This window comes from Thamnophis sirtalis, unplaced genomic scaffold (assembly GCF_051295495.1).
Source record: "Thamnophis sirtalis isolate CommonGarterSnake01/CBP01778 unplaced genomic scaffold, rThaSir2_p1.2 scaffold_11, whole genome shotgun sequence".
Taxonomy (NCBI): Eukaryota; Metazoa; Chordata; class Lepidosauria; order Squamata; family Natricidae; genus Thamnophis; species Thamnophis sirtalis.
Genome location: NW_028261391.1, coordinates 57,951,435 through 57,979,236, shown reverse-complemented (window position 1 = coordinate 57,979,236; position 27,802 = coordinate 57,951,435). Strand labels below are relative to the sequence as shown.

Here is a 27,802-nt window from a genome sequence, read left to right as displayed (position 1 = left end):
CCATCTGGGAGTTATGTGCTGCCTCAGGAGCCTCCAGAGTCAGACATCAACGATGCAGAGGAACAGGGGAGCCTGTTCCCAGTGCGCACATGCACAGAGCTACCAGAAGGCAAGAACAGTTAAGACAAAAGGGATGACTCAGGAGTAAGGCTTGGAGATGATTGGCCCCTCCCATACGACATAAAGGAAGAACAAAGGCATGTGGGCCTTTGCAGGAAGCAACTTTGTTCGTTCTGGTCAGTTTAAAGTCTGAAGCTCTGTTTTGATTCTGTGTTCAGTGTTGCCTTGCATTGCTAATTGCCAATTAGGTCTTTGGCAGGGTTTCAAGGGAGATAAAGGTGGGTGCTTATCAGCTTTATCCCAGAGACTTTGGCAGATTTCTGTTGGACTCTTTACAAACTAATTGTGACTAATTCACAGCCCTTGAAATAAAAAGAAGGTTTTGGGGACTAAGCGTGTGCTTTTTACTGTCTCAGGAATCTTAAGTCAGAACACATATTGCTCCCAACAATCTAAACAAAACCTCTGAGAAATAAGAGAAAGATGCAAATTCTCACTGTTTATAAACATAAACTCATCAGATGCATAAAATTAAAAAGCAAATTTACAGAGAAGTGTCTTGTCAAGTAATACTCCATATCCTAAGCAGCATTCATTATTTTTTCTATTCATAGTTCATTCTTCCTCTCTCTCTCTCTCCACACACACACACACACAGACTTTATGCCTATTTTATTTCTTTTGAAACAAATTGATACCTATTATTTTATTAAACCTAAAACAATTATGATGATTGGGTTCCGAACTGAGACGATGAAAAGAAACGACAGAAGATTTTTCTAATAAATCATACTTCAAACCATCAAGCTCTTTCAGGGGCCACATGAAGAAGCTGTTCCTCATTACTCTTACAATTTATGATTATGCCTCCTTTAGTATTCCACAAGGTGTAAGCATTTGAGGTACTTCATATTTTACTGTTCCCTGGCCACAAAGGGAAGTCCTAGAAGAAGCGACAGGGAAAAAAAATCCTTATAAAAATCCTAGATGTGTTAGTTAGCTTCCATCTCTTAATCCATGTTTTGACTATATACAAAGGTTAAAGATTTAGATTTTTGACTGGACAAGAGAAAGATTTATAATACAAAAGTGCACATTACAAAATATTCAGGGTGTTCTTGTGATAGAGGATCTATCAGAAGAAAACTTGGTTCTCCCAACCCTTCATGCTAGACTTTCTGAGCTTTCTTCCCCATTCATAACTCTAGAAATGTTTTGGTAGGTGACAAAGGAAAAATTATTGGAAGAGTATTCTGAACTGGAAATCTCAGCAACCTCGTAGAGGTTGTTCTTATTTTGCATTGTTTCAGAGATGTTGCTTCTAATTTATACTGCTTATTTATCTGTTGATCAATATTTTTATAATTACAATAACCCTCCTTGAACAAAACCAGCTAACAAATAAATAAAGTAAAAAGAAGTCTAACTGCATACGTAGCAAGAGGGGATGTAGTTCATGCTTATGTATTCACTCTAGCATTTCAGAATAGCAGATCAATAGTTCCCTCCAAAAACAGTGGATTTCAGTATGTTCAAATCCCAATTCCTTGCTCAAATCCAATCCTGGGATTTTCCCCCCCCCTGGGCTATCAAATAAAGCTTGATATGAATCATGAAAATTAAGTATGGCTATACTTACTTGCGCCCATCCTGCCCACGGGTAAGATTTACTTTTTCTGCTCCTAGTTGAGCCCAAAAGAAAGTAAAGAATTGCTTGTGCCAAACAAACTCAATCCTTGAAGCATTTTCTGGATTAATTTCTACGTCTGTGAGCTTTGAATAGATTTGTTCACGGTTAAGGTTTCCGCTGTAAAAATATGATTGAAGAAATTACAGAGCATCAGGATAGTTTTTTTTAATATAACTTCACAATTAATTATTCTGTGATATTAATATTGCTCATTCACAATTTATCTCATTGAAATAATTCAGATTGGATGAGGGTTAGGATATTTAATTTAATAGCTGGAACAGTAAAGTGTGTCATGGGCCAGAATACACAGTTGTAGTTGATTGATTGGCTCATGCTGAAGCAATCTACACTATGATTGGTTGCTGTGGGTATAAAGGAGAATTTTAATTTTTCTCCTCACCTTTTTCTTCTGTGTGTGTTCTGTATGCTGTTTGATTTACCTCATGATGTTCCTGTGTTCCTGACTATCTTGTCTGCTATAAATATAAATGTAAAAAATATTTATTTATATAAAATTACAAATTTGTGTCAGTGTGTCTGACTTCATATGCACAGTTGCCGCACATGAAGTTTTCATCTCCCTGAAAGCTGATTCTATAGCCCATTTCATCAGGTATTAAAACAGAATTTACAAACTACATCCTTTTATTGTTGAAAAAAGGACAACACTCCTAACTTCTTCGCTTCCCACTTTCTAATTTCTTTTACATCACTTATGGAGTATGTTACTACCTTTTTAATTTGTTATTTCATAAAACAGACCTAATCCATGAATTAGGAGGTAGAATGTGTAGAAGTCTTTGGAAGTATTCTACATGTAATAAATATGAAAAACTCTTAATTGAATTATTGATATAATTATTTCTAAAATTAACAAAATCTGCAACAAGAAAGCATATATACCTCGTAATCGGATATTCCTTCATATCTCCATTTTTATTGTGGAAAACTATATTTATTTCTCCTCTTACATTTTTCATTCCATTTAGTTTGACAGATATATTATATCGCCAACCTAGGTAATAACACACATGTGTTGTAAATGCAACAGTTAGATAAATACAAAATAGCTAGGTATGAAATACAATTAGGCAAGGGTATTCATTTTTGTTAATGAGATTAAAATAAGAAGTAGGAAAAAAATGATTGTTTAAAAAGTTTATAATGTTAAAGAATCTTAAGACATTTTAATAAATAATATTTAAAGGGCTTTACTTTCCCCAGCCCATTAGCAATATTTCCCATCTGGCAGATTATCCTAGAGGGAATATAATTTTAAGAGAAGATATTTTCTATTTTGTCTTAATTGATGGTAATCTTACCCACAAACTCAATTTAATATCATCCCTCATCTTCAATTATAACAGTTTGAAGGGCTGGGATATGAAAACAAGAATTTAAATATATAGTATTCAAACATGTGTTTATTTTTTAAAAAAAATTAAATATCGCACCTTCATTCAAAAGTGGATTTTTGCATAACGAAAGAAAAATGAGATATTTAGCACCATACAAATATTGTAAAGCCTAGATATGTTTCTCCTCTGAATTCAAATTTGAACCACCTTGGGAAATAGTGAAGTACTGAAAAGGATGTAATGTGGAATCAGAGGAGGTTTCAACAAAGAATATCAAGCAGAACATTCCAATGAGAAGACATTTCCTTTTTTTTTTGAAGAACGTAAGAATCTCGTATAGACAAGCTATAAGTAGCTCGTACAGAAAAATATATGTGTGTGTGTGTGTGTGTGTGTGTGTGTGTGTGTGTGTTTGTGTGTACCCTTAAACATATCTATGGAGATACTCAGTCATCCAGGTCATGGTTATCCCACAGTCATGGTTATCCCACAAATGCTTTTTCAAAAGGCAACTGAACTTTGCTTTCTTTAAAAGATGTTTTTCTTCTCATCCAAGAAGCTTCTTCAGTTCTGACTGACTTCTTTAGTTTTGACTGATTTTAGTCAGAGCTGAAGCAAAATATCTTCAAGGAAAAAACAAAGTCCAGTTGCCTTTTGAAAAAGCACTTTTGGGACACTCCTTAAACATGTTTTACTCATCCTATATATAAAAAGATTAATTGCTGACTGTTGAAATTCTAATAGGATTATTTTTTCTTGGAAGATAAATCGTGGCAGTATGTCTTTCCAAATTTAGAGACTAGAACTGCCTCCTAAAATATACGTATGCTATGTTTGCATATATGACCAGCCAGGATAAGTAATTGATCTAGTTTGATAGTTAATCATTTACTGTAGTTAAATTTCCAGATTTGTCAAAAGACATTGGTTGTGAATTTAGTTATATATTCCTTACAACCTCCATGAAGGCATCCAGGTAAGAAAACATGACAATTTCTTACAATCTTGTCAGCATGAACGTGCATGATAATTCCAGTTCGTGCTACACATAATAAATAGAAAGTTATAGCTCCTTATACAGTTTTAAATTTTAGAAACATGACCCTGGTACTGACAATCACAATCAATCCTAAATTAGTAGGTTTCTTTGCAGATTCACTGGTTACATGAGTATTCAGACATACTTTATGTACTCACTGGTGAAGGGTTCCTTAGATCCTGTGTTTAGATAGTAGGTTTGATTTCTTTTCTTCAGTTTATCATCGAATTGATCAGCATAGTGACCCATTACTGGGCAGCCTTCTGTGGGACATGGAAAGCAATTTCCCTAGGATAAAATAGATTAATTCCAAACCTTTTTTCAAGTCTTTTCACTGTTTCCACTATAATTTTTATTGTACGTTCAAGTATGCACTGCAATCCTGGCTTAGCACCTCAAACTGCAAATAGTAGATGTGATTACAGGTAATCTTCCACTTATGACCCCAAATTTCTGCTGATAAGTGAGACAGTTGTTAAGTTCCTCATTTTATTTTTCTTGCCACAATTGTTAAGTGAATTATTGCAGTTGTTAAATTAATAACAACTGCAGTAAAATGAATCTGGCTTCCCCATTGACTTTGCTTGTCAGAAGGTCACAAAAGGGGATCACATGACCCTGGGACACTGCAACCATCATAAATATGAATCAGTTGCCAAGCGTCTGAATTTTAATCATGTGGCCATGGAGATACTGCAACTATTGTAAGTATGAAAAATAGTCATAAGTCATTTTTTTCAATGTTCGAACTTCGAAGGTCACTAAATGAATTGTTTTAAGTCACTAAATGAACTGTTGTATGTGTATTTCAGCTCCATTGGCTTCCCTGGTTGCTTTGAGTTATTCATTATTACTAATGCCTCTCTCTCCCTACCACTAACCCACTGACAGGGAAAGGTTAAGGTGACAGTTTAATTTCTAAACAAGAGGTCACAGGAAAGTGGTTTGTACAGATAGATTTATGCCAGATTCTACATATGGGAAAGTGGTAAGGACACCTGCCATCACCCCCTTTTGATACGATATCCACTATTGCCCACAAGGATTGGCCTGTGGCTAATCCTTTTACATTTGCAGCAAGCGCACTCATTCAGTCCAGCTTTCGGGAAGTGAGTAGAAGAAACAGCAGTTGCAAGAAGATAATGGTGTGCAGGAGAGGAATTTCCTACTAAAACCTAGAACTGGTGGTTATTTTGAGGAAAATGTATTGTGTGAACACATTCAACATTTTGTGGCATGTCACATAGTTGAGGCCTTATGCCAAGAACAAAAGCTTAGATGTTATGGATTTGTTTTTCCTTAAAAATGTGGATTTGTTCTTTAGTTATATTGAACTTTAATACAAATGAACTCCAGCACATAGTGCCATGCTTATACTTTGAATGAACCTATTTAAAGAAGCTAATTGGATTTGAACCAGGGCAGAATAGCATGCTTACCGCTTGAAAAGATTTGTATGATTCGCAGGGATAGGCCAGGAACCCACTAGGGTGGACGATGCTGTATTTGTAGTACTCATGGCTTCGTGAGTGATGGCAATTTCCAACCGAACGAATATCTAGCAAAAGAAATAACTCTATCATTGCTTGCTATAATGGAAGCCTGATTGCATTCAGGATGAAAACAGCTAAAGTTAAGCACAATGTCATTTTGTTCTGCTTTGTCTGTTGCAAGTGATTTGTTTTAATTAAAATGCTAAGCTCCTGCTCATTTACTATCTTTCAGCCCACCGTACTTCACAGGGATATTATTGTGAGGATAAAAGTAACAAAGGGACACCTTAAGTTCACGGAGAAGAGGTGGAATATAAATCAAATGAGTACATTATTGTGAGCATGAATAAATTAGAAGGAGAAAGAATTATAATGTAATATCATGGTAGCTATTGGTTGGGAACCCGATAAAAGCCTAGGATAACTTGTTTAGTAAAATATTATGCCACCTAATAGGCTAAATGGGGCCCTTTCACCCTCTTTGTTGGACCACCAGAACCTCTCACGATTGTCACCCCAAAATGTGAAATAATAGCACTTTGATTTTTAGTGGAAAATGAAATTGGTGTGATAGACTTCAAACATATATCACACATAAATCTTTTTCTACCTTTTCCTCCATGGATGATTGCATAGACCATCTCCTGAATTCCTTGGCAGACAAAATAATATTTTTAAAGAGTACAGGTTCAGTGCACAAAAACATTATTTATTTTTAGAAGAGTATTGTTTCAAATGATGTTTGTCCTAGTTTACTGTGGATTTGTGTCCATTATTCTGTTTTGTTTTTCATTATTCTTCAAATAAATTATCTTGCTAATTGGCAGTGAGGTCCAGCCTCTAAGGTGTGAATATGGGGTTTTTGCTGCAAGATAGATAGAGATGAATTGGATAATGATTGTGTATCTCTTTCCCTTCCGTACAGGGTGCATAGAAAGCCATACTTTTATTTTAACGGTTGAATATGTTCAGTATAATAGAATTAAACATTTATCTGTTTGCTTCTGTCCTTGGTATGAAACTCCATGTAGAGGGAAATGATCTTTCTCATTCTTGCTATAAATCACCTAGTATAAATAAATATTCCTTATCCTTAGAATGGCCTCATTGTTGGCAGGAGTAGGTGAAGCATTTCAAGAACAAGGTAAGGGAAACCTTTCCTCTTTTTCCTTGTTGAACCAAATCAGATAAAGTTAATGAAAATAGGTGTGATTAATGACAGTTGAGTCCATATTAACTTGCCCGAAATGCCCATGAGATGGAGATTTCATTGGAACGGTGCTGTATAGTCACTTGTTTGAAAGGCTTTGCTGTCTGTTATCATTTTGGAGTTCCAAAATTTGGAGTTATTAGCAGAAGGAGCATACAATCATTCTTTTTTCTTTTCTTCTTTCATACCTTTAGTAGTTCTGAACATTATGTTGCTATTTTCTCATATTGCATTGGAATAAAGCCTTAAATACTTATACTGGTGTGCTCATTGCTTCTGACTTCAAAAAAACCTGTAACCCAATCCTGATGGGCAATCAGAGCAATTCATCTACCCAATCCTAAGGGACTTGGTCTGGATTAGAGTTTTATTGGCAGTATAATGCTTATGAATGTAAATGTTGAAGATGAGGAGAGGGTTACATTTAGAAAAATGAGGATAGGGTTACCTTTAGGAAAATGAAGATAGGGTTACCTTACCTTCCTGTTCCTGTTCCTCTTTTACATCATTACATCCAACCATACGCTTTCCACCATTGGGATAAAAGTCCATATCACCAGTTGCATTAAACATCCCAAGTCCTGTAATAAATTCAAAATGTGTTACATGATTAATCACTGTTATTGCTTCTATCACAAGATTCAGTTGTATCTGGCCATTTACCTAAAGGAAATCGGACACCGTTGCTATGTATGACATCCACTAATCCAGCATCAGAAGGATCTAGCCGGACCATCTCAGGGAATCCTTCAAAACCCACCGCTGCTGGATCTAAACCTATATAGAGAAAAATATTAACTCCACAAAGAATTGGAATATATACGTATGTATGCATGCATGCATATTCCTTTTGGACTGAAAATGCACATCAACAGTCCTACAATAGACTGGTAATAATGAATCTATAAAAATACATAAAAGAAGGCCATTATATTGCAATGCATTTTGATTAATTCCATTTAGCATAAGAAACAAGGTGTGCAATCACAAACACATGTTAATATTTTCCATATGGCAATGATAAATCTATCAACAATTTCACATGTAAATAGGATTTGCTTCAGTTAAAATAATCAGATAAAAGTACATAGAACTGTACTGCTGAACTTTGAAACCATAGCTACAGTGACCCACTATTGGTACTGGTAAGTCAGGTTGACTGCAATTCATTCATTTATTTATTATTTAGTCAATTGACCATATCAAATGTGAGCATCAGCCAGAGTAAAGTACAAGAAAATGAGATGAGATATAGTGATGTGAGATAAAACAGCTACCATGAGATAAAATAGAATAAACCATAGTAGGTAAGATAAAGTGAAAGGATAAGATAAAATTGTACAAGACAAAATGGAAGAACTTTATTAAGTCAACTGATTATATCAAATATATAAAACATATCCAAATTGAAAATAGTTAAAAAGAAAACAGAACTTCCCAATAAATCGTTACCCCTACAGTGAACTCCAAACTAATCAAGGTATTCTGTCCTCTTTGAGATGCCATTGGAATGAAGGATAAGGAAGACTCCTTATGTGAGAATGTGCAGGTTTGTTTCCTCCAAGAAGACTGTTTCTCCTAGCTGCCCCAATATTTTTCTGTTTTTAAATAAAGTCCTAAATAAGCAACCCTTTCCAAGGAGTTCAATTTCCAGTTGACAAGAATGTTTCCCGTTTCTTTAATGGCTGGTGCTCCACAAATAACGAACCTGTCTTCAATTGAGACTCCATGAAACCTCCTGGGTCTTATGGAATCCAGTTGTTTGAATTAAGCTCTAGAAAGAGCTCTTCTGAGATGGTGAGATGTACTTAAGTTGTTAAATATTTTTCTAATTCATTTATGATGAACCAGCCCTTCAGAGATTTGAGACTTTTAAGTGCTGCAATGTTGGGCAACCACATCAATAACTCTTTGTTTGAAAGCTTCTTCAACCTTTAGATCTCATTGGACTGGAAACTGGATGGAGAATCCATATTGAGGTCTAACATTTGAAAATTGGAGGGCCCAAGTGCAAGGTTGCTTGTTGTGTAGTTGCTCTTCAAAATACAGCTTGGGTAGTTTATATAGGTCCATGGATAGGATCTTCAGACAATAAGTAAATACTTTAATAACTAAATGGCTTTTTAAACCCAACTCTGCCCTTACTTCTGGGGCTGACATAAAGATATCCAATCCCAACATACATTACAGAAAAGTACATTGTATCTGTTCCTATAAGGGGGCATTTATATATCTCTACAGTTCAGTGCCACATGTGGTCATTGGGACCAGTTTGCTATTATATACCTTTATGATTGGAATTAGTCAATCTGGGTAGGTGTGGTTGATAAGTTGCCTTTTGGTATTGGTGCAGGCTGTAACCCTTGAAGAACTCCTCTTAAAATATGCGAACCTGGAACCTGTTTCTGTGAAAACAAGTCCTAAGTATAAATAGGACTTGACTTGTTCTATGCATTCTGACTCTAGGGTTCAATTATACCTGCTTCACTTTCTGAAAACAGCTATCTTAGTATTGGAATTATTGATTTTCAGATAATTGGGTGTACAGTCGGTACTAAACCTGCCCCAATAATCTTCCCATCCCTATCTGGATTTGTGGCATCAATACCATGTCATTTGTGCATAAAACAGAATATTTATATTTTTGTTTTTTTAAATATGCACATCGGAAGAGTGAAGGATATTGGGATGTCATTGATGTAAAGGTTAAACAGAATGGGAGCCAGTATACAGCCTTCTCTGTCTCCTTTGTTGGTGCTATTTTTTCTTGGTAGGGATCCTGTGCTTACCCTTAGGCATGACTGAATAATTGACTATTAACATTCCTCCCATATGGAAGCAGGCATAGGGGTGTCCATGGAGAACTACCTTCCCATAATAGTCCTGCAACTGAGTGCCAGAAAAAGGCTGGATTTGGATTTTTGGTTGCTGACTCTAAATTTAATCAAAGAAAGGACAAGTAATCAAGATTCTTGAACTCAATGGTATTCTTGAATGCTAGCATAGCAAAATAATTATTATTTGATGTATAATTCCATGCTGTATGCATATTTTTCTCAGGGAACCGTACTCTGAATCAAACCAATGAGGGCCTTTTAACTGAGACTTTCTAGGTAGAAGCTTTTATGTTAAGAATTTTCTAGACTTTCATTTAGCTGTTTACAGATTATATGTACAATGCTGACATCTGTACAAAGTGAGGTAACTGTGTTTACCAGAGTCAAGGCTTGATCAGATTTCCTGTATTCAGTCAAATCCATCATATCCACTCTGGCCCATTTTATCTTTCTGTCCTGGTGGATCTCTAGATGAAATGAAACCCATCTATCAATTGTGGTGTGGGGGTCTGCGATCTGACACCCACAGAAATTAACAATCGGTTGGTGGTCACTATTCTTTCTTACATAAACCTGGAATTCTGAGAAAAGGGACGCATTATGGTTAGAAACACATATATAGTCTGAAGTACTACTTGATTTCTCTTGATGGTAAATAAAAGGATATACAAAACTTTGGTCTTTGCTCCTTAAGATTTGTAAGTTACCCTTTAAGAGCTGCATACTGGCAGATTTTTTTTTCTTGTCCTTAAAGTGCCATAAAGGTAATAAGGAATGGAATTTTTTGGGAATGTTCAGATTACTAATATCTTGTACAGAAGGCCCTTATTCTATTTGTATAGTTACCTATCTCAGTCCAATTGACTATTATCCTTCAAAATGGAGGGCATCTAAATTTTGTATCTATATTCAGCATGTTCTAACGTTTCTTTATTTAAAAAAAGCCATATAGGAAAAACAAAGAAAAAATACCAGCTGCAACTGCAACCCACTCTGTAGCTTTCCCAAATATTAAAACAAAACAATGCCAGAACAGAGTGTCTAGTACAGAAACAAATAGAAAGCAAGGAAAACAAGAGAGATGGAATGGTGTAATAGCATAACAAGATATGTGTATATGGCCAGAGCCAATTCAATATTCCTGCATGGCTATCCAGCTTTTTATGTCAGCAGAACAAAATGTTACACCTGTTTCTTATTCTTCTAATTAATTTCTTCAGTGAAAATTAGAAACAGATATCATTAGACTCTTGAACTAGCTTCTTTACTTAATGGGAAAGGGTAGAAATAGGAACAGTCTCCACCTGGCTGAAACTGGGAGATAAAAAAGGAGATAAATAGCATTAGCACTTAGACATATATACTACTTCAGAGTGCTTTACAACTCTCTCTAATTGGATTATGGAGTCAGACTATTGTTCCCAAACAATCTGGCTCCTCATTTTACTGACCAGAGAAACATGGAAGGCTGAGCTGGTAAGAATCGAACTGCTGGCAGTCACAGAATTAGCCTGCAATACTATATTCTAACCACTGCGCCACCATGACTCTTGCATGCTGCCTTTTGAGATTGGGCATTTTGGCTGCAATTAATGCTTTCATATATGTATATGTATATGTATTATATGTGTATGCGTATGTGTACACACATACACACATATGTGCACGATAGGGGAGGAAGCAACAAGATCTAAGCCTCCATCGATTAACATGTCTGAGGCAAAAATGACAGAGCTAATATTAGGTGGGAAGCAGTTGGATGGGCCTAGGCAAAATGATCAAATTGATAAATGATGCATAAAGACAAATATCTCTTCAATAGTAGTTTCTACACTCTGATGATGTTAGCAGAGGCTAACGAAAGCTAATTGGATAATATATTTTAAGTTCCGGAGATGTCTCTTCCTTTATAGCTACACCTGGAACTCACATTAATTGCAGCCAACATGTCCAATTTCAAAAGGCACATTATATACATATAAAGAATGGATAATGGAAATTGTGCTTATGAAAAGATTTGCAGCATTTCTTAAGCAGAATGCTTAATTCATGTTTCAAGAATGCTAAGACTTATCAGAAATAACTTATTTTCTCTTTAACCTGGTTATGTTCCCCTGATTGATTGACTTCCACTTCAAGACTTCCTGTCTTTCAATCAAGATTGCAATGTGTGAAACTTTGGATAGCATACCACTTATTCTTTCAATGGCAGGAGATTTTTTGCCAACATATTGAAGTCGTCTTCCTGCCTCTCCAGCAGTATGAGCACCGAGGCTATGGCCAATGAGGTGGATGTTGGAAGGACAATACTGATAGATTTTCTAGTAATTTAAGAAAGGGGAGAATAATTAGCAAGTAAAACAACATTCCTACAATTTGCAGATGAAGCAGATGTTTTCCTGTATTGTAATAATAGTGACCTATTTTTAGGAATCATAATGATGTTGATTACATTGACCACAGTTCTCTACAGCTACTCAGCTTCAAAATATAAACAACCACCAGACAGACTTTGACCCATGGTTTAAAGTGAATATTCTTGCCAATTTTTTTTCACCCATTAAAATTGTATGGAATTGCAATATAGTACTCCAAAATTAAATAATTTATAGATCTAGAAAAATTAGCATTAATTTTATTCTAGATTTGAACATACTAGTTCATATGAGACTCTGAAAAGATGCATGATGCTGTTCAACCTTGGCAATTTTAAGACTTGTGGGATTCTGGGAGTTGAAGTCCATGGTCTTAAAGTTGCCAAGGCTCCTGGCTTAGAGCTTGATCTAAATATTCCTATTTTAATATATAAAATGATTTTAAGTTTACTTTGTACAACTGATACAGTTATGTTGGTAAATAGATCGAAAGTATGTCATTTCTGCAGGTAGTATCAGGGCCTTTGATGTTTCATAATATATTTAACTTAAAATCTCACCATCATAGTAATGATAAATTTAGCTATGACTGCTCCAAGAACACGGATATTGCTGCCAGCAATGAAATAGGTGCATTTAGCTCCATCTTCCCAGTCAACGGCAAAACAGTTAATGTCTTCCACATCCACCAGAAGCTATAGCATCGAAGTGATGTATAAAAAAAATTACATTTGGATGATTAATGTCAACAAAATAGAGCCTTTAAAAAATACCTGGTCACTGAGTTCTTAAGTTCCACAGGGATTTGTAATTCAGCCCCAAGCCACACAGTCCTGGCTCATCTACCAATTTCCTGTACATCGGCACATATAATAAACATCATAGTGCTTTATGGGTAGCAACTGATATGCCTACTGAAATCTTATGACTCATGAAAATAAAAACACTCCAGTTTCACAAAGGAAAGAAAAACAACAAAACCCAGTAAATGATCCAAGGGCATTATTATAAATAAAAATGATTATTTTACAGCAACCAATGAAAATATTGGATGGTTGTTTGGAACAGCAATCCTCTGATGGATTCTAGATTGCCAACCCATGACGTAAACCTAAGGTGACCAGATTTTAACATTGGTAAAGTGGGACACCATTGACCGGGAAGGGGGGGGAGTGTGAGGTTGTGGATGGTGGGAATTGTAATCCTAGGAACAAAACACAAGGCCGGGGAAAGAAATACAAGGAATATAGGGTTGGGTGTCAAAAGCATACAGATATGGGGAGGGGGAGGAGAAACTAATGCAAGGGGGGGCTGCTGCTGTGGACAATGGGAGGGTATAGTCCTGGCGCACGTGCCCACAGAACAGGCTTGGCAGAGAGCAATGGGTGGTGTAGTCTGGAGCCTCAGCAAGGCTTGAGCGGAGGGTCCCCCTTTGCCTCCCCTCCTTGACCTGTCAGATTGCCCCGCCAAAAGCTGGCCTTGTCCCCCAGCTCTTCCGCCCCCCCCCCTTTTCCTTCTCACCTCCACCCCTGAGCACCCAGAAGTACCCCTCCTGGGAAGGAGCCTCACTGGGCCCGGCCTGGCCTCACCTCATCCTGCAATTCCTTGGCAGTGTCGGTGGCAGCGGCGGCTGTGAGACCTCCTCCTCCTCAACTGCCGCCATCTTGGCTCCCCATCCCTCTGAGCCCCCTCCCTCCGGCTTCCTTCAGGCACTGCCCCACTCTTCCCTTGCCCTCGCGCAGTGGGTCCTGGCAGCACCGCCGACGCCCTTTCGCCCACTCACCCACAGCAAGCACTTAGAAATTCTCCCATCCGCCCATCTGGGGGGCTCTCGCCCTTTGTTAACTGTCTGAAGAGGGAACAGTGAGAATGAATTCTATTTGGAAGCGCGGGAACCCGATTCGACATAGGAGAATTCACTACACCCCTTCCAAGACCGTACGGCAGCAATTAAGGGAACGGCGGGGACACTTCGTGGGGGCGGGGATGGGTGGGAAAAGAGCCGGGAGGGATGTGGCCCCAAGCAACCAGCCAATGGGAGGGAGCAGCTCAGGCAGCCTCTAATGGAAACTCTCAGCTAGCATAGTGAGAAGTCATCGGTGGATTTTGCAAAATCTTTGGAGTGAAACTGAAATACTACTTGTTGTGCATTCTTTCCAAAAATCGGGACTTTTTAAAAACACAGTGGGAGGCAAGACAAATGGTTAAAAATTGGGACTGCCCCGCCAAAAGCGGGACGTCTGGTCACCTGACATAAATCATATATCTGTTAAGCAAAAGAGGCATATTAAAATTTTCCCCTCTTTTCCCCCAGAATAAAGAAATCTCATACCAAACACATCTCCACAACCCAGCCATATTTTCCAGTGCTTGTATATCCATGGATAACAAAGCGAGTTTTCCTCAATGGGGAGAAGTTAGAATTTTGGACACTTGATAGTTCATTGTACATTATTTTCTGCAGGGGAATTTAAAGATAATGATATAACCAATTCTTTCAAATGTCTAACATTTTTGAATCAAAGAATATAACATATTTTCTTGGCCCTATATTTTATAAGCCAAACTTAACCAGCTTCTATATTTTTAATGAGAAATAAATGTATATGAGTGGGCTCAATGGCTCTTGCTCCATTTATTTCCAAGTCTAGGCAATTGGTAAAAGCTGTTGTTAAAGTCTGAAGCCACGTATTGTATATCTTTTAGTTACATGTACTGTAGCTAGAATCATATACTCTATTACAAACAGATGTCTCTGGCTTCTTCCAATTGACAACTTACCAATTAACTTCACAGTTTCTCTTTCTAACACATGGAACAAGTCTACCACTCCATTGCTGTTATCCAGATGGCAAGAAAACAACAAAATAACTTAGCCAGTTTGGTATTTTAGGTAACTAAAATATGAATAACACTAATTCAGACAATTGCTGGCCTAATAACTATAATGCATTGATCTACAACTAACATTTTAAAATACTTTATTCAGTATACATTTTTATCCATCTAATGGGCCAATCTAAAAAATAAATCCACCTGTTTCTGGATTGTATGAAAGAGGAAAAAATAGATATTTGCAAAGTAAGTAACTAATTTGAAATCAGATTAATAATAATAATCATACTTGTGAGAGATTTCCAGTTTCTTTTGTGAAAAGTGAGAAAGAAATATTCATCTTTTCTGGAGATACTGGTAAGCCGAACAGCTGTCTCCCAGGTATTCCTGACCAAGGGGGTTTATCAGAAAAGCAGCCTATTGTTTCATAACAGACTTCATTGGCTAGAAGGTATACAAAGCAAAATCTGAAAACGATTAATTTCATTCATATATCTTTTTCAAAATTCATTCTTTTTAGACATTTGTAAGTACAAATATTTCACTGCAGATAACTCTAGGACAGCTCATTTTAACTATTTTAAATGTTCATACCAGCCTTCTCTAACATATTGCCTTTCAGATAAATTGAACCAAGTACAGGCGTCAAACAATGATCATTTCAATTACAATAGTGATGAATGTATAGTTTACGAACTTTGCAGAATGTGTGTGTCACATATTCATAACAATCCTTGCTTAGCAACCGCAATTGTGACTGTCACTAAGTACTATGGTCATTAAGCAAAACATCACGGACCGTAATGGCATATGACCTCACTTTCCTTTCAATTATTAAGAGAAACACTAGTCAGTAAGTGAAACATCACATTGCCATGACTTTTGATTTGAACTCCGCCGTCTCTAACAACCCTGCTTATCATTGCTTGTTCACATCAGTTATGAAGCACACAAATGGTAATCACTTCACCCTGGGGCACTGCAGTAGTCATAAATGCACATTGGTTGTGAAAGGTCTGAATGGCAATCATATGGGGATTCTGCAATGGTCATAAATGCAACGGCTGAAAAGCTTTATTATTCTGTTGTAACTTGGAATAATTGTTCAATGAGGCAGTTGGTAAACAACAAATACCTGCAGGACAGTATTGCATTGTCCTATGCCTCATCAGTTTTTTCCTCCCCTCCTCATCCCCGAGAGCAGAGAGATTGCTTAAACAAGCCATCTCTTCCTGAATTGCTTTTATCTGCAATACAGGGCATCCCTAAAAACTGCTAACTGCGAGTTAACAAGCTTAACCTTCATTAGCTGATTAGATCCCTCTGGCCTGGTGGCACTGCTGGCTGAAAATGGCAGTATCCTAATCAGTTTTACACTGAAGGCTTTTGCTTGTTCCTAAGCAGGAACAGATGGCACTTATATACTTCTTTCAACCTGAACTCCCTGTTTTGTGTCTGCTTATTTGCTTGTAATTTCTTCTGCTAAAATGAATATAAATTCAGATATTAATTTTCTTTTTGGTAATTTTCCCCATTCTGGGGTGAATGTTTCCACTAGTGGGGGAAAACACTATAAGATTGCCCTTTTACCCAGCTTAGTTGTGAATTGAGTTCCAGAAACTTTCCTGTCATTTGGGGTCACCCAGTTCTTTGGAGTTGTATCGTTCTGATCAGCGGTGGGTTTCAAAATATTTTAGAACCTCTTGTGTGGGTGTGGCCTGCTTTGTGGGAGTGGATTGCCAGCCATGTGACCATGTGGGAGTGGCTTGGCAGTCGTGTGACTGGGTGGGTGTGGCCAACTTATAAAATGTGGTGAAACCCACTTAACAACGCTCTTGCTTAGCAACCAAAATGTTGGCTCAGAAACTTTGACATTGGAAGCACGCAAGTCTTAAAGCTGTCCAGTTACAAGACCCTTGCACCCCTAACCCTTTAGGAAAAAACCCCAGGGGTGTTCAAACTTGACAGCTTTAAGACTTGTGGATTTCAATTCCTAGAATTCTTCCTCTCACTCTTCATCTTGATGATGGGCAGATGGGCGGGGAGAAGGAACTGGAACCGGTTCTAAATGGCACTGTAGATTTGTGGAACCTTTTCTATAGAAGAGATTGGAACTGGCAGGAACCCACCCCTGATTCTGATACTGCAAAGCAAAGGAAAAGCTGAAATAAAATTGTAATCAAAGTGACCTGAATTTCATTTTAGTGATGACTTCACTTAATGACTCAGGCACCGAAATCAATTGCAGTTGCTACATGAGGACTATCTATAGCTTAATGTTACTCCTCTAAAATTTGGTTCTCATCCAGGTGTCACAAAGTTGCTTTTTCAAAAGGCAATTGGACTTACTTTGTTTTTGCTTGAAGGTGTTTCGCCTCTTATCCAACCATAAGTTCAGAACTGAAGAGGCTTCTTGGATGAGAAGCAAAATGTCTTTAATGCAAAGAAAGAAAGAACAGTTGCCTTTTGAAAAAACACCTTTGGGACAACCATGACCTAGATGACTGAGAATCTCCATAGAGTCTACACAGTCCACAAACTTAAAGAAGGGGAACAATTTATCACATTTATAAGATAATTAGATTTTGACACACATTATATAACTTATAATAAGATTTTAAGTGGTTGACAACTAGTTAAGGGAAAAAATTATCTTTCCAAGAGAAACCTTGGAAATTTAAAATTCAATGGAGCTAAGTCATAACCCTATCAATATTCACTTGCTCTTCAAGAAAATACCATAATCTTTTACTATAGTGTTTGGGGAAAGACGACATTTTCAGCAAGCACAAATGAAGAAAAGATCTGAAATCTCTAAAAATGAAAGAGCTCCGCCATTCTTGTAGACGGTAACCAAATGCACATATCCACACATGACATTCTGACATCATGATGGAATTGCACACATATTAAAACCCTACAAAATACATGTAACTTCATTAGGTTTGGTAGCTGTATTTACTTGCTGATATAGCTGACAAAAATTGGTATATTAATTAGTGAAATTCATTTATATTAATCAATATAAAATGTGAAAAATAAAGAGTATTATTATCTATTTCCTTGTTAAACCAAACATGAAATTGTTCTGAGGCAAAATATAATACATGGTGTTTTGCCTTACCTTCTGCTCTGCCAAGTAGGAAGTAGACAACAATCCAAATTAGATTACTCTATAATAAATTTGAATAAATAGATTAAGTCTCGTTAAAGCTCATTAGCACTTCATTTCAATTGAATTCGTTTTCGTCAAACATTTGCTTACACAATTTAAGCTCAGTGTTATCTAACCTTGTATCACATTCAAATGAGTTCTGTGAGCCTACCACATTGATTTTAGTGAAATGTAATCATTGTCAGGGTTCCAAGTAACACTCCCAATGAAAGAAGACTCCGAGATTTGAGTTTCCTCAAAGTTCCATTTTATTAGAGATGCCATATTGGCACATCTGGGTAAACCCGAATCTGAAAGTTTCCAGGTTTTCCCCATCACATGGTCCAATCAGGCACCATCCCAACTGGAGATGCCTCCCAGTCATGTCACTTCAGGTGCAGGGCAAGATGTCCTTGACTCTCTGAGAAAGTAGAATTCCAGTCAACAGACTGGGATTTTCATGATGACCTTCAACAACATAGGGACAATATCTTTAAGACTGCCATGCCACATGATACAATTGAATGGCAGCAAGGTAGATTTTTAGGTGAATAGTACATACAGTATATGAACTTAAAAGTCCAGACACCTCATTTTACCCAGCTGTATGACAACATATGTTGTACCTCATAGATACTAAATTCTTCTCCAGTACTCTAAGCGCTGTACAGTATCTTCTCTCAAGTAGCTGAGAATGTGATTTTAGGCTTTAAAAGGAGAAAGTGAAACTTACAGGTATTTGTAGTATTTTATACGCTTGTGATTGATTGATTGATTATCTGATACAGTTGGTGTTGACTCTAAGTGACCAGATAGATTTCCTCTATAAAGAATTTTGTACACTATGTAGTTAAAGCAAATCATTTTTATGAAATGAGAGAAAAACTTGAAATAGACAACATTTGTTTGGTTATGAGTTAAATCAGCCAGTTTTAAATTTTAATTATCACTTCACAATTTTTTTAAAAAAATTGTAATACTGTGTGCATTAAATGTCATTGAACAGAGATGGACTTGCTTTCGAAAAACATGTCTAGTAAAATTGCAGAAAATAGTCATATTAAAGGGATTTAACTGATTCAACTGATCAACATTAATCTTGTATTTTATCAAATTATATGCAGAACTGTATCTCTGGCCTGGGGGTGTGTGTTAAACATCTGCATGAAAACCACCTCCATGATTTAAAGATGAATGAGCAGGGAGACCTGTATTACTAAGATCCAACTAGGTGATGCTAGTGGTATTACTGTCTCTGAAATATGCCTTGCTGGTTTTGGAGTCCTCTTCAGCCTAGAGATTACGACTGGGGTAGGGGTAGCACTGATCTATTAGGTACCCTTACCTAATAGGGTAACAGGGTTTCTATTTCTGGCGTGGAGAAAATGCTTATATATTAAGTTGGACTATAGAGACAAGCCTATTGGTGTATTGACTTCTTTGATACTGATAGGGTTCTTCCCTTGGCCTCTGGTTCTGGTTCTAGTTGCTGAACTGCTGGTGACAATTGCTTGCCTTTTGGTGTTGAAGAATTTCAATCTCCATGTCTGAGGTTCAGTTGGGCCCAGAAGGTAACGGCTTTCTTGGCTACCATGTGCTTGTCTTAGGTATGCCTGGGTCCCATGCATGTAGAACACACTTTGTCTTTCTTTTAAAAATGGTTTCTGTGATCTGGGTATATGGAACATTACTACTGTTTCTTTGCAGTGGTTGGATCATTTCCTGGCCCAAGTGCAATTGACTTCCTTCTGAGTTGTTCCTAGGGCTGGACCTAATCAAATGATTTGCCTCATGGATTCCAATAGTTTCTGATGGTGCTTGGAGAATTTCTTGACAATCTGGCAGGTGAATCTGCTGAAGGCCTGATTTGCTACTGTCATTCTGGGATGACCTTGTGGTGTTCATATAAAGACTGTGGAGGAAGATGAACTGGATTCCTTTAGGTGCATGGTACATAGAACATTATATTGCGATGTAATGGTTGAGTATGTAACATAAATTAAATTATAAATTAAATAAGCATTTGTTTTAGTCATTAAACAGTTAAGTTATACTTTGATTTTCCCTTTGTGGATCATCTGTATAAAGTAGGATCATCTTTCATATTGTCAATCCAAAAACTTCAAAAAAAACAGCTGGCCACATGACATACACTCCTTCTTAACTTCAATGGTCTCATTTTTGGCAGAACTGGCAGATACAACATTACAACCAAATAGCTTTCCAAGAACTATGAATAACTTTTCCTTGGCAAACTCCAATGAGATAAAATCATCAAAAAGGAGTGCGAGTAATGGTGGATCAGAGCCAATATAACTTAAGAAAAATTGCCACAGGATATAACTTTAATGTAGACCTAACTGGGACAGTGTTGCATATTTGCTGGTTTTGAAAGGCTCTTACCAACTTCATATTTTAGATTTCCTGACTGTACGAATGTGCTTTATTGGTCATATTGTGTCCTTCAGTATTCTCAAATATTCTTTGATAGCTGTCATAGTCACAAATGCGAAGTTGTATCAGGCACAAGAAACAGATCAACATGGGAAAAATTCAAGTTGATTACTTTATTGTAATCTATAATACAGGAATCTCCCCAGACTGCTTTTGTTCTCTGGGGAACAAACAAATAAGGTTCCACAGAATTTGGAGGGTGGTGGTAGTCAGTCCTAGGTTTCCTGCAGTTATGCAATGACTCAAGGCTAATTCTCTTTACTTGCCTGGCAGTTTTCCAACAAATTGGCTCTATAAATTTGAATGAATGAATGAATAAAATTGTAGTCTTCATTTTTCTTCAATACTATTTGATCATTGTCCTGTTATATTCTTCAGAATTTCAGAATATTCTTAAAATGTTATCTCATATTATGCTATTATTTTATTTCTTTATACTGCTTTGGAATAAAGCCCTAAATGCTCATTTTGTGTGGTTATGGCTTCTGAATAAAACAAAACAAAACAAAACTTAGGACTCAACCCTACTGGGCTAAAGACAGCAATATACTGAGCCCTTGATAAAATTGTCTCGCAGTAGCTTCTCTCAGTGGGCCAATCTTAGATTGTTCTTTGGTTTACTGGGAGCCTGCAGGAGATGAACTGGCAGAAATGACATCTACAGTGCTGGTGGAGGTAGTCAAGGAGTGAATCTCCCTGAGCATAACCATTGGGACAATGGTGGTGAATCAAATATTCCAGAGAAAATGGATTATCTGGGCAGTATGGTGTCAGGATTCAGGCCCGCACATGGAATAGAAATGAGTTAGTAAATGCCTTTAACTAGACAAGGGTGGAGGATAGATTGTCAAGGATAACCATATCCATATGGTTACCAAATGTTTGAATTAAATGATTCAAAATTTAAATTTTTTTAAAAATCAGACATAAGATTATAAAGTTTTATTCTCACACTGTTTCAGCAATTACTAAAATCATCCATTCTTGGCACTGCACAGATAACAACCATTTCTTAGCAATTTTGTAAATAATAAACAAAAAATGTTATTCAGATTGTTTTTCTCCTTTTTATATTTGGTTATGCATTTGGGTCTTTGGAATAAAGTTTTGTTTCACGAAATAATTGTTTTCTTGAGTGAGGCTGTGGAATAACTTAGCAGAGAGAAACAAATTAATTACCATTAATCACCATATGTCATTCAAAGGTCCATTTTTTTCCACTTCCTACTCTGTATATAGCTTTCAGGATCCTGCTTTTGTTCATTCCCTTTCCACTGCATGAAAAAGATGTTTGGAATGCATTTATCCTATTTTTTTTAAAAAAATCCCTCTTGTGTTGGGAAAGTGTTTGAGCTTGTAAAAGTAACCAATCTTATCACAGTGGCAGGTAGCATCAAATAAGCAGTAGCGATTTAGAAAATTATGGAAGAGCATTTCAGAACTGAACCTGACTAGATATACAGAGGAATAAAATGGGAAGGAAATGGGAATTGGTTTTTTTTTTTTAAAAAAAATCTAGATGGAAACTATAAGTATGGGTCAATGACAATTTAATTTGGTTCATTTAATTAAAACATAATAACATTTGCAGTTTTCTTCACAAAGAGAGTAGACCTCTCAAAACTGCATAGATGATAGAATCAGATTTGATCAACCAGGCACAACTGTCTGAGTGTTTAGCTTTAAAAACTGGATTCAATTGATTATGGATTCATAACCATCTGAAATATGTCTGCTACCTTTTCTTGAAGGTGTCTCATCTTTAACATTTATATGGAAAGATGGGAAGAATCTGAGTTTTTAAAGAGTTGCGTATTAGAGAAAAGCAACTTGGCAGAATTCATCTGTTCCTAGGTGTATATAGGGAAATGTGCTCTAACCCTCTCTGGACGATTTCCAACATTCCTTTTTTCTATTAAGGATACATGGTTTCTTGCATATATTTTTTTGTAATACTGGTACATGATAAAAGTCTTTATCCCCAATATTTCTTTCCTCCCAATCCCCATGCCAAACAGTAGCATCTTAGTAGTTGCATTTATATCTTCTTACACTCAATTGCCTATCCTGCCCTCTCATCCCTATTGTATGTATAATTAGCCACTTACCATTCTAAGATTTCTTAATGCTGTGAAGTCTTCCATTCAGAATATTCTCCTTCAATACCGTGCTATTCCTCCCTTACTTTTCAGGGCACCCTTCTGATAAGAGAAAATGTAAGGTGACTTTTTAGGGAAGTGGAGATTGATTGATGCACAGGTGTGCATTCTGTCCATAAATGATAATGAAGCAGGTTTTTTTGTGTGGGCTGGGCTGGCTGTTTGCAAAATTTGGGGTTGGATAGTTCCTGCTATCATTATCTTAATGGATTCTACTCCAAGTGACTCCCACTGAAGTTTCATTATTTGTTACTTTTCAAGAGAATCAGCCATGCATCATGATAATTGCGCCATCGAATTTAATAGTGTTTTAGGTTCCCTTTTATATAGTCCTGTCATAATATTTCAGTCATAAACAATTCAAATAACTGTTCTTCTCTCCCCCCACCATCATGATTTCATGCTTGACGAAGTTTTTGTGCCAAAGCAATTTATCCATCCATCTATGTGCTGTTTAACATTTTAAACTCACACTTAAATGTTAACACTGTCATAACTACAAGAATACATTTTCATGTAAGAAAAGGATTTGACTGCTTTAACTTTTAAAAATTAAAATGGGAATGTGTAAATGTTGCATACATATCCCTCAATTCTGAAACAACTCCCATTCTATGAAAATAAAGTCCTCTGATCAGGAAAGAAAGAGGAGGGAAGTTTAGAATAGAGGTGCTGGCAACAATCTAAGCCACTATATAAGTGTTTTCCTGATAGAGATTAAGAACACCCCCACCCCCCGGTTTTTTGTCTGCAGATTTTGGCTGGATCCTGCTCATTTTTAAAGGTATCGATCTCCAAATTTCATCCTGTCATATTTCGTTTTCAAAAATTATCCTCCAGATGGACAGACTAGCAAGCAGAGTCCTGACCCCTTTTACATAATTTCTTCAAAACATTCCATTCTGTGTCCATTATTTGTTTTTATTGAACAACGGGGAAGCCAGCATCTAAACTTAATGTGGCAGGAAAAAAAGGGAAGGGGAGGGAAGGGAAGATTTCCAATGCCTCCTAGCAGGTTCCACAAAAAAGCTCACAGGAACCCTAAAATCATTCCTGCTTCCACTGATTTTTTTGCCTGGACATACTGTAGTTATTCTAATTTTCTGTTTAGGTAAGAAAATATCTCTGAAATAATGATCCAATAAGTCATGGGTTGTTACATGCACCCCCGGAAATCATCAGAAATTTTAATATGCAGAAAATATATACATTGACACTGGAATACTACATAGAAGATAGTGAATTCTATTTCTAAGCTCCTGACTTATTGAAAATAACCTGTCAATAAAAATGCACTTTCCTTTTATTGTATAATTGGGATGACAGAAATAGCATGACCCAGGATAGCTTGAATATATAATGGCAGGATATGCCATGCTTTGTTTAAAATTCTTTAAGTGTTCTCAATTGTATGCAAAATGACTAATAGTGTCAACCCACTTATCTCTCTAGAGCATCTGGCTTTATAAAAATATAGGGACGCCCTTATGAAATGTAGGTTATTCAAGATACCCAATTTCCATGATGAATGAATGAAAAATTCCTTTTGCATAAATACAAAAGGGATTCACATATTAATATATATTTTTTACATTACAAAAATTGAAACAGTTTTGTCAAATCCAGGTTTATGAGCTTTTGTCCTTCATGGTTGATCTTCAATATATTAATATGTACAGTATGTCTATAGTCATATAAGAAGTTTTAAGGATGCAACTTGATGTAGTATTACATGAACATGATTAACTAGCACTTTAAAACTCAGGCATCAGTGGGGAGCAGCGTGAGAACAGATAACATATACATCATAATATTTATTTCATTTTTGTCTGCTATCATGATGGAAGTAGATAAATTGGGTTCTTTGCAAAATGTTACTCTGATGAATATGTCACTAGTTTGATACCTTTATGACTCTTTACAGGCACAGCTGCATTGAATATTTAAACATAGCTATAGGGTATGACAGGTAGAATTGAATCATTTCTCCTTGCTAGAAGTTACTACCCCATCAAGATTATTGTTGCTGAGTCGACCGGAGGTTCTCCAGCTGGACAGACATGAGGGGGGCTTTCATGAATCTCACATGAACCCTGTCTGACAAACTATCTCAGAGATCTTTTTTAGATCGGAACTCCCCTGGAGGGTGGGGCGAAGAAGGGGCAGCACATCATTAGACCCAGGGGGAGGCAACAGGTCCCTTGCAAGAGTAGGGGTAGCAGCATGGCAACATGCTGCACAAGAAGCTGACTTCCAGCCAAAGCAAATGAACAGGAGTGTGAGGAAGAGATGAAAGACCGGTAAGAAAATTCATCTAACCCACAGCCATAAATCAAACTTGAAAAAGGCAAAGAATCTTGAGAGCATAAATAATATTGATGGTCAGTCCGGTATTTTTTTCAAAAAGAAAGAAAGAAAGAAAGAAAGAAAGAAAGAAAGAAAGAAAGAAAGAAAGAAAGAAAGAAAGAAAGAAAGAAAGAAAGAAAAGGAAAATGGAGGGTTGAAACACTAACCGCCCAAAAGCCATTTGTTTGAAACAACTCGGACAGAAAGGGAGAAAGCATAGAAATGGTAAAGCCACTCAAATACTAACTAGTCTAGGAGCGTGAAGATTTATTTTGTCTGAGTGTCTTTTAACTAACATATCTTAAGCAATCCCAATTAATGAGAGATGGAATGCAACAAGGGAGAAAGATCAAGAAAAAAGCACTATCTCCTCACTGACAACTGATAACCTAATCTTGTCTGTGTGGGAAATTCTAATTAACCAACCATCGTAAATCAGAACTTGGAAAAGCAGGAGGCAAAGAAGAAACATGCCCAAGTTTTGGCTGTATGCAAGCTTGGTCCAATTAATATATTTTGAGCAGCTATGACCAACGAGAGGTGAGGAGTGGCAAGGAAAGGAAATAATAACAGAGTCAAGAACAGGGAAATATGAAGGGTTTTTTTTTCTTTCTTTTTTTTCTGCAAAAGATTAAGATGGCTCCAGCTTCTCTTCCGGTTTCACAGTAGTTGAATTAACTAAATTTAAGGTGGACCAGAACCTCGAAATAAGATTTGTATAACTAACTTCAATTTTGGAACTGGACATTAAGGAAGAACAAAAGACCAAGATGGCTCCCATCGCTCTTCCCCACAGCAGCTGAAGTAGATAAATTTAAGGTGGATCAGAACTCTGAAATAAGAACTGTATAACCTAACTGTAACTTTGGAACTGGACATCATGGAAAGCTGAGAATTTGAAGAACTACGTGAAATTATAAAAAAATATGCGTAAATCATTAAAAGAAAGCCTAAATAGAATTCTGAACCCAGAGAAGCAGGTATTTAAAGAAGAAGGCAAAGAAGAAGGGCAAGATAATGAAGTTGAATATGATAATGGAAAGATAGTTAAATAAAGGTTAAAATATATGGAATATGGACAAATATGAAACTGATATGGGGAGATTATAAAGCAGAGGTTTATGATTCACTTTTGTACATGATAATTAAACTGAGTTGCTAACTGGTTGAATATGATAATGGAAAGATAGTTAAATAAAGGTTAAAATATATGGAATATGGACAAATATGAAACTGATATGGGGAGATTATAAAGCAGAGGTTTATGATTCACTTTTGTACATGATAATTAAACTGAGTTGCTAACTGGTTGAATATGATAATGGAAAGATAGTTAAATAAAGGTTAAAATATATGGAATATGGACAAATATGAAACTGATATGGGGAGATTATAAAGCAGAGGTTTATGATTCACTTTTGTACATGATAATTAAACTGAGTTGCTAACTGGTTGAATATGATAATGGAAAGATAGTTAAATAAAGGTTAAAATATATGGAATATGGACAAATATGAAACTGATATGGGGAGATTATAAAGCAGAGGTTTGTGATTCACTTTTGTACATGATAATTAAACTGAGTTGCTAACTGATTGAATATGACAATAGAAGAACTATTAAGCATTGGTTATAATTTATGAAACATGGACATATATAGAACTTTTAAGATGATGAACAAAGTGAGATGTTTACCATTGTTATTCTATATAGTAGATTAAGGGAATTGTAATGAACATTGAACAGTAAAGATTGCCATTTATAGACAATTAAGAGTAATCTAATCCAAGATATGAAAAAATGGAGAGGGAACATGAAATATACTTACAATGGGAAACTATTGAGATTTAAAGACAGAATCACAAATTGGGGGCTGATGATGAGAATAGCTGGGAATTGCAACCAGGTCTACATCTCAGCCAAAATTAGGCTGGGGGGTGGGGTTGCGTTAAAAGCACAATGACTATATATGTATACTTTTTTCTATTTTTTTTAAAGGAGGAAGATATATGTTAAAATTAAATATGTATATTGAAAAGGAATTATAAATACCATCAACATAAAATGGAGCTTGCTCAGAAGCTGAAATACACCAAGTAAATGAGATGAAGAGTGTGAAGTAGAGGAAAGAGGTAAGGGAAGAAGAGAGGAATAGGAGAGAGGGCGGAGGGAGAGGAAGAGAGAAAGGAGGAGTGAAAAGGGGAGAGAGGTGGGGAGAGGAAGGGGAAGTAGAGAAAAGAAGGATAACAGAGGGTAGAAAGGAGGTAGGGAGGGGGAGGAGAGAGGGAGAAGTGCTGGATAAGGTACAAATATGGTGTATGGAGAGCAGAAGAGCCAATAATTGTTTTTGGGAGTTGATGGTAAGATGAATTGATATAAACATTTAATAATACAATACGATGTTGTCTATTAGTATACATGTGATTATATGTTATGAAAATGAAAAAATAAAAAACTTTATATACAAAAAGATTATTGTTGCTGTAAGATATAGGCTGGTCATTTATGAATCACCAACCATCAAAAGATGAAAATACATCATCAGGAAGAAAAATGATACCAAAATTTCAAATAAAATAACTTTACTGCAGTCATTAACCAGCAGAAAAAAGAAGAAAAATAGTTTTCAGATATCCAGAGCATCCAAAAATAAATAAGAAAAATATGCTTAAAAGCATCATTCTTAATAGTTAAAACTAACCTAAACTATAGCATTATAGAGTCATGACACATCTGAGGAAGGTACAGTACAGTAGCAGACATTAAAAAAATGACCGGTGGGTAATGTT

At 36.4% G+C, this 27,802-nt stretch overlaps 1 protein-coding gene and 1 long non-coding RNA gene across 3 annotated transcripts; one reads left to right on the top strand and one right to left on the bottom strand.

Annotated features, from left to right (window-relative positions):
• LOC106541951 (pancreatic lipase-related protein 2) lies at positions 1–22,652 on the bottom strand. Its single transcript, XM_087725862.1, has 13 exons — positions 22,617–22,652; positions 18,025–18,073; positions 15,190–15,344; positions 14,398–14,523; positions 12,626–12,760; positions 11,882–12,011; positions 7,517–7,630; positions 7,333–7,434; positions 5,590–5,708; positions 4,309–4,438; positions 2,657–2,768; positions 1,700–1,867; positions 1–1,003 (listed from the first exon to the last, which is right to left on the bottom strand). The coding sequence occupies exons 1-13, from the start codon at positions 22,650–22,652 to the stop codon at positions 922–924; spliced, it is 1,458 nt and encodes a 485-aa protein (XP_087581988.1). The 3' UTR covers positions 1–921.
• Positions 5,691–8,481, top strand: LOC148043662 (uncharacterized). Of its 2 annotated transcripts, XR_015698081.1 has the most exons (3): positions 5,698–5,979; positions 6,741–6,787; positions 7,493–8,481. It is a non-coding gene; the product is annotated as an uncharacterized LOC148043662 (long non-coding RNA). The 2 variants fall into 2 exon arrangements; XR_015698080.1 differs by having other exon boundaries at positions 5,691–5,979; positions 6,741–8,481.
• Positions 22,653–27,802: the final 5,150 nt, after the last annotated feature.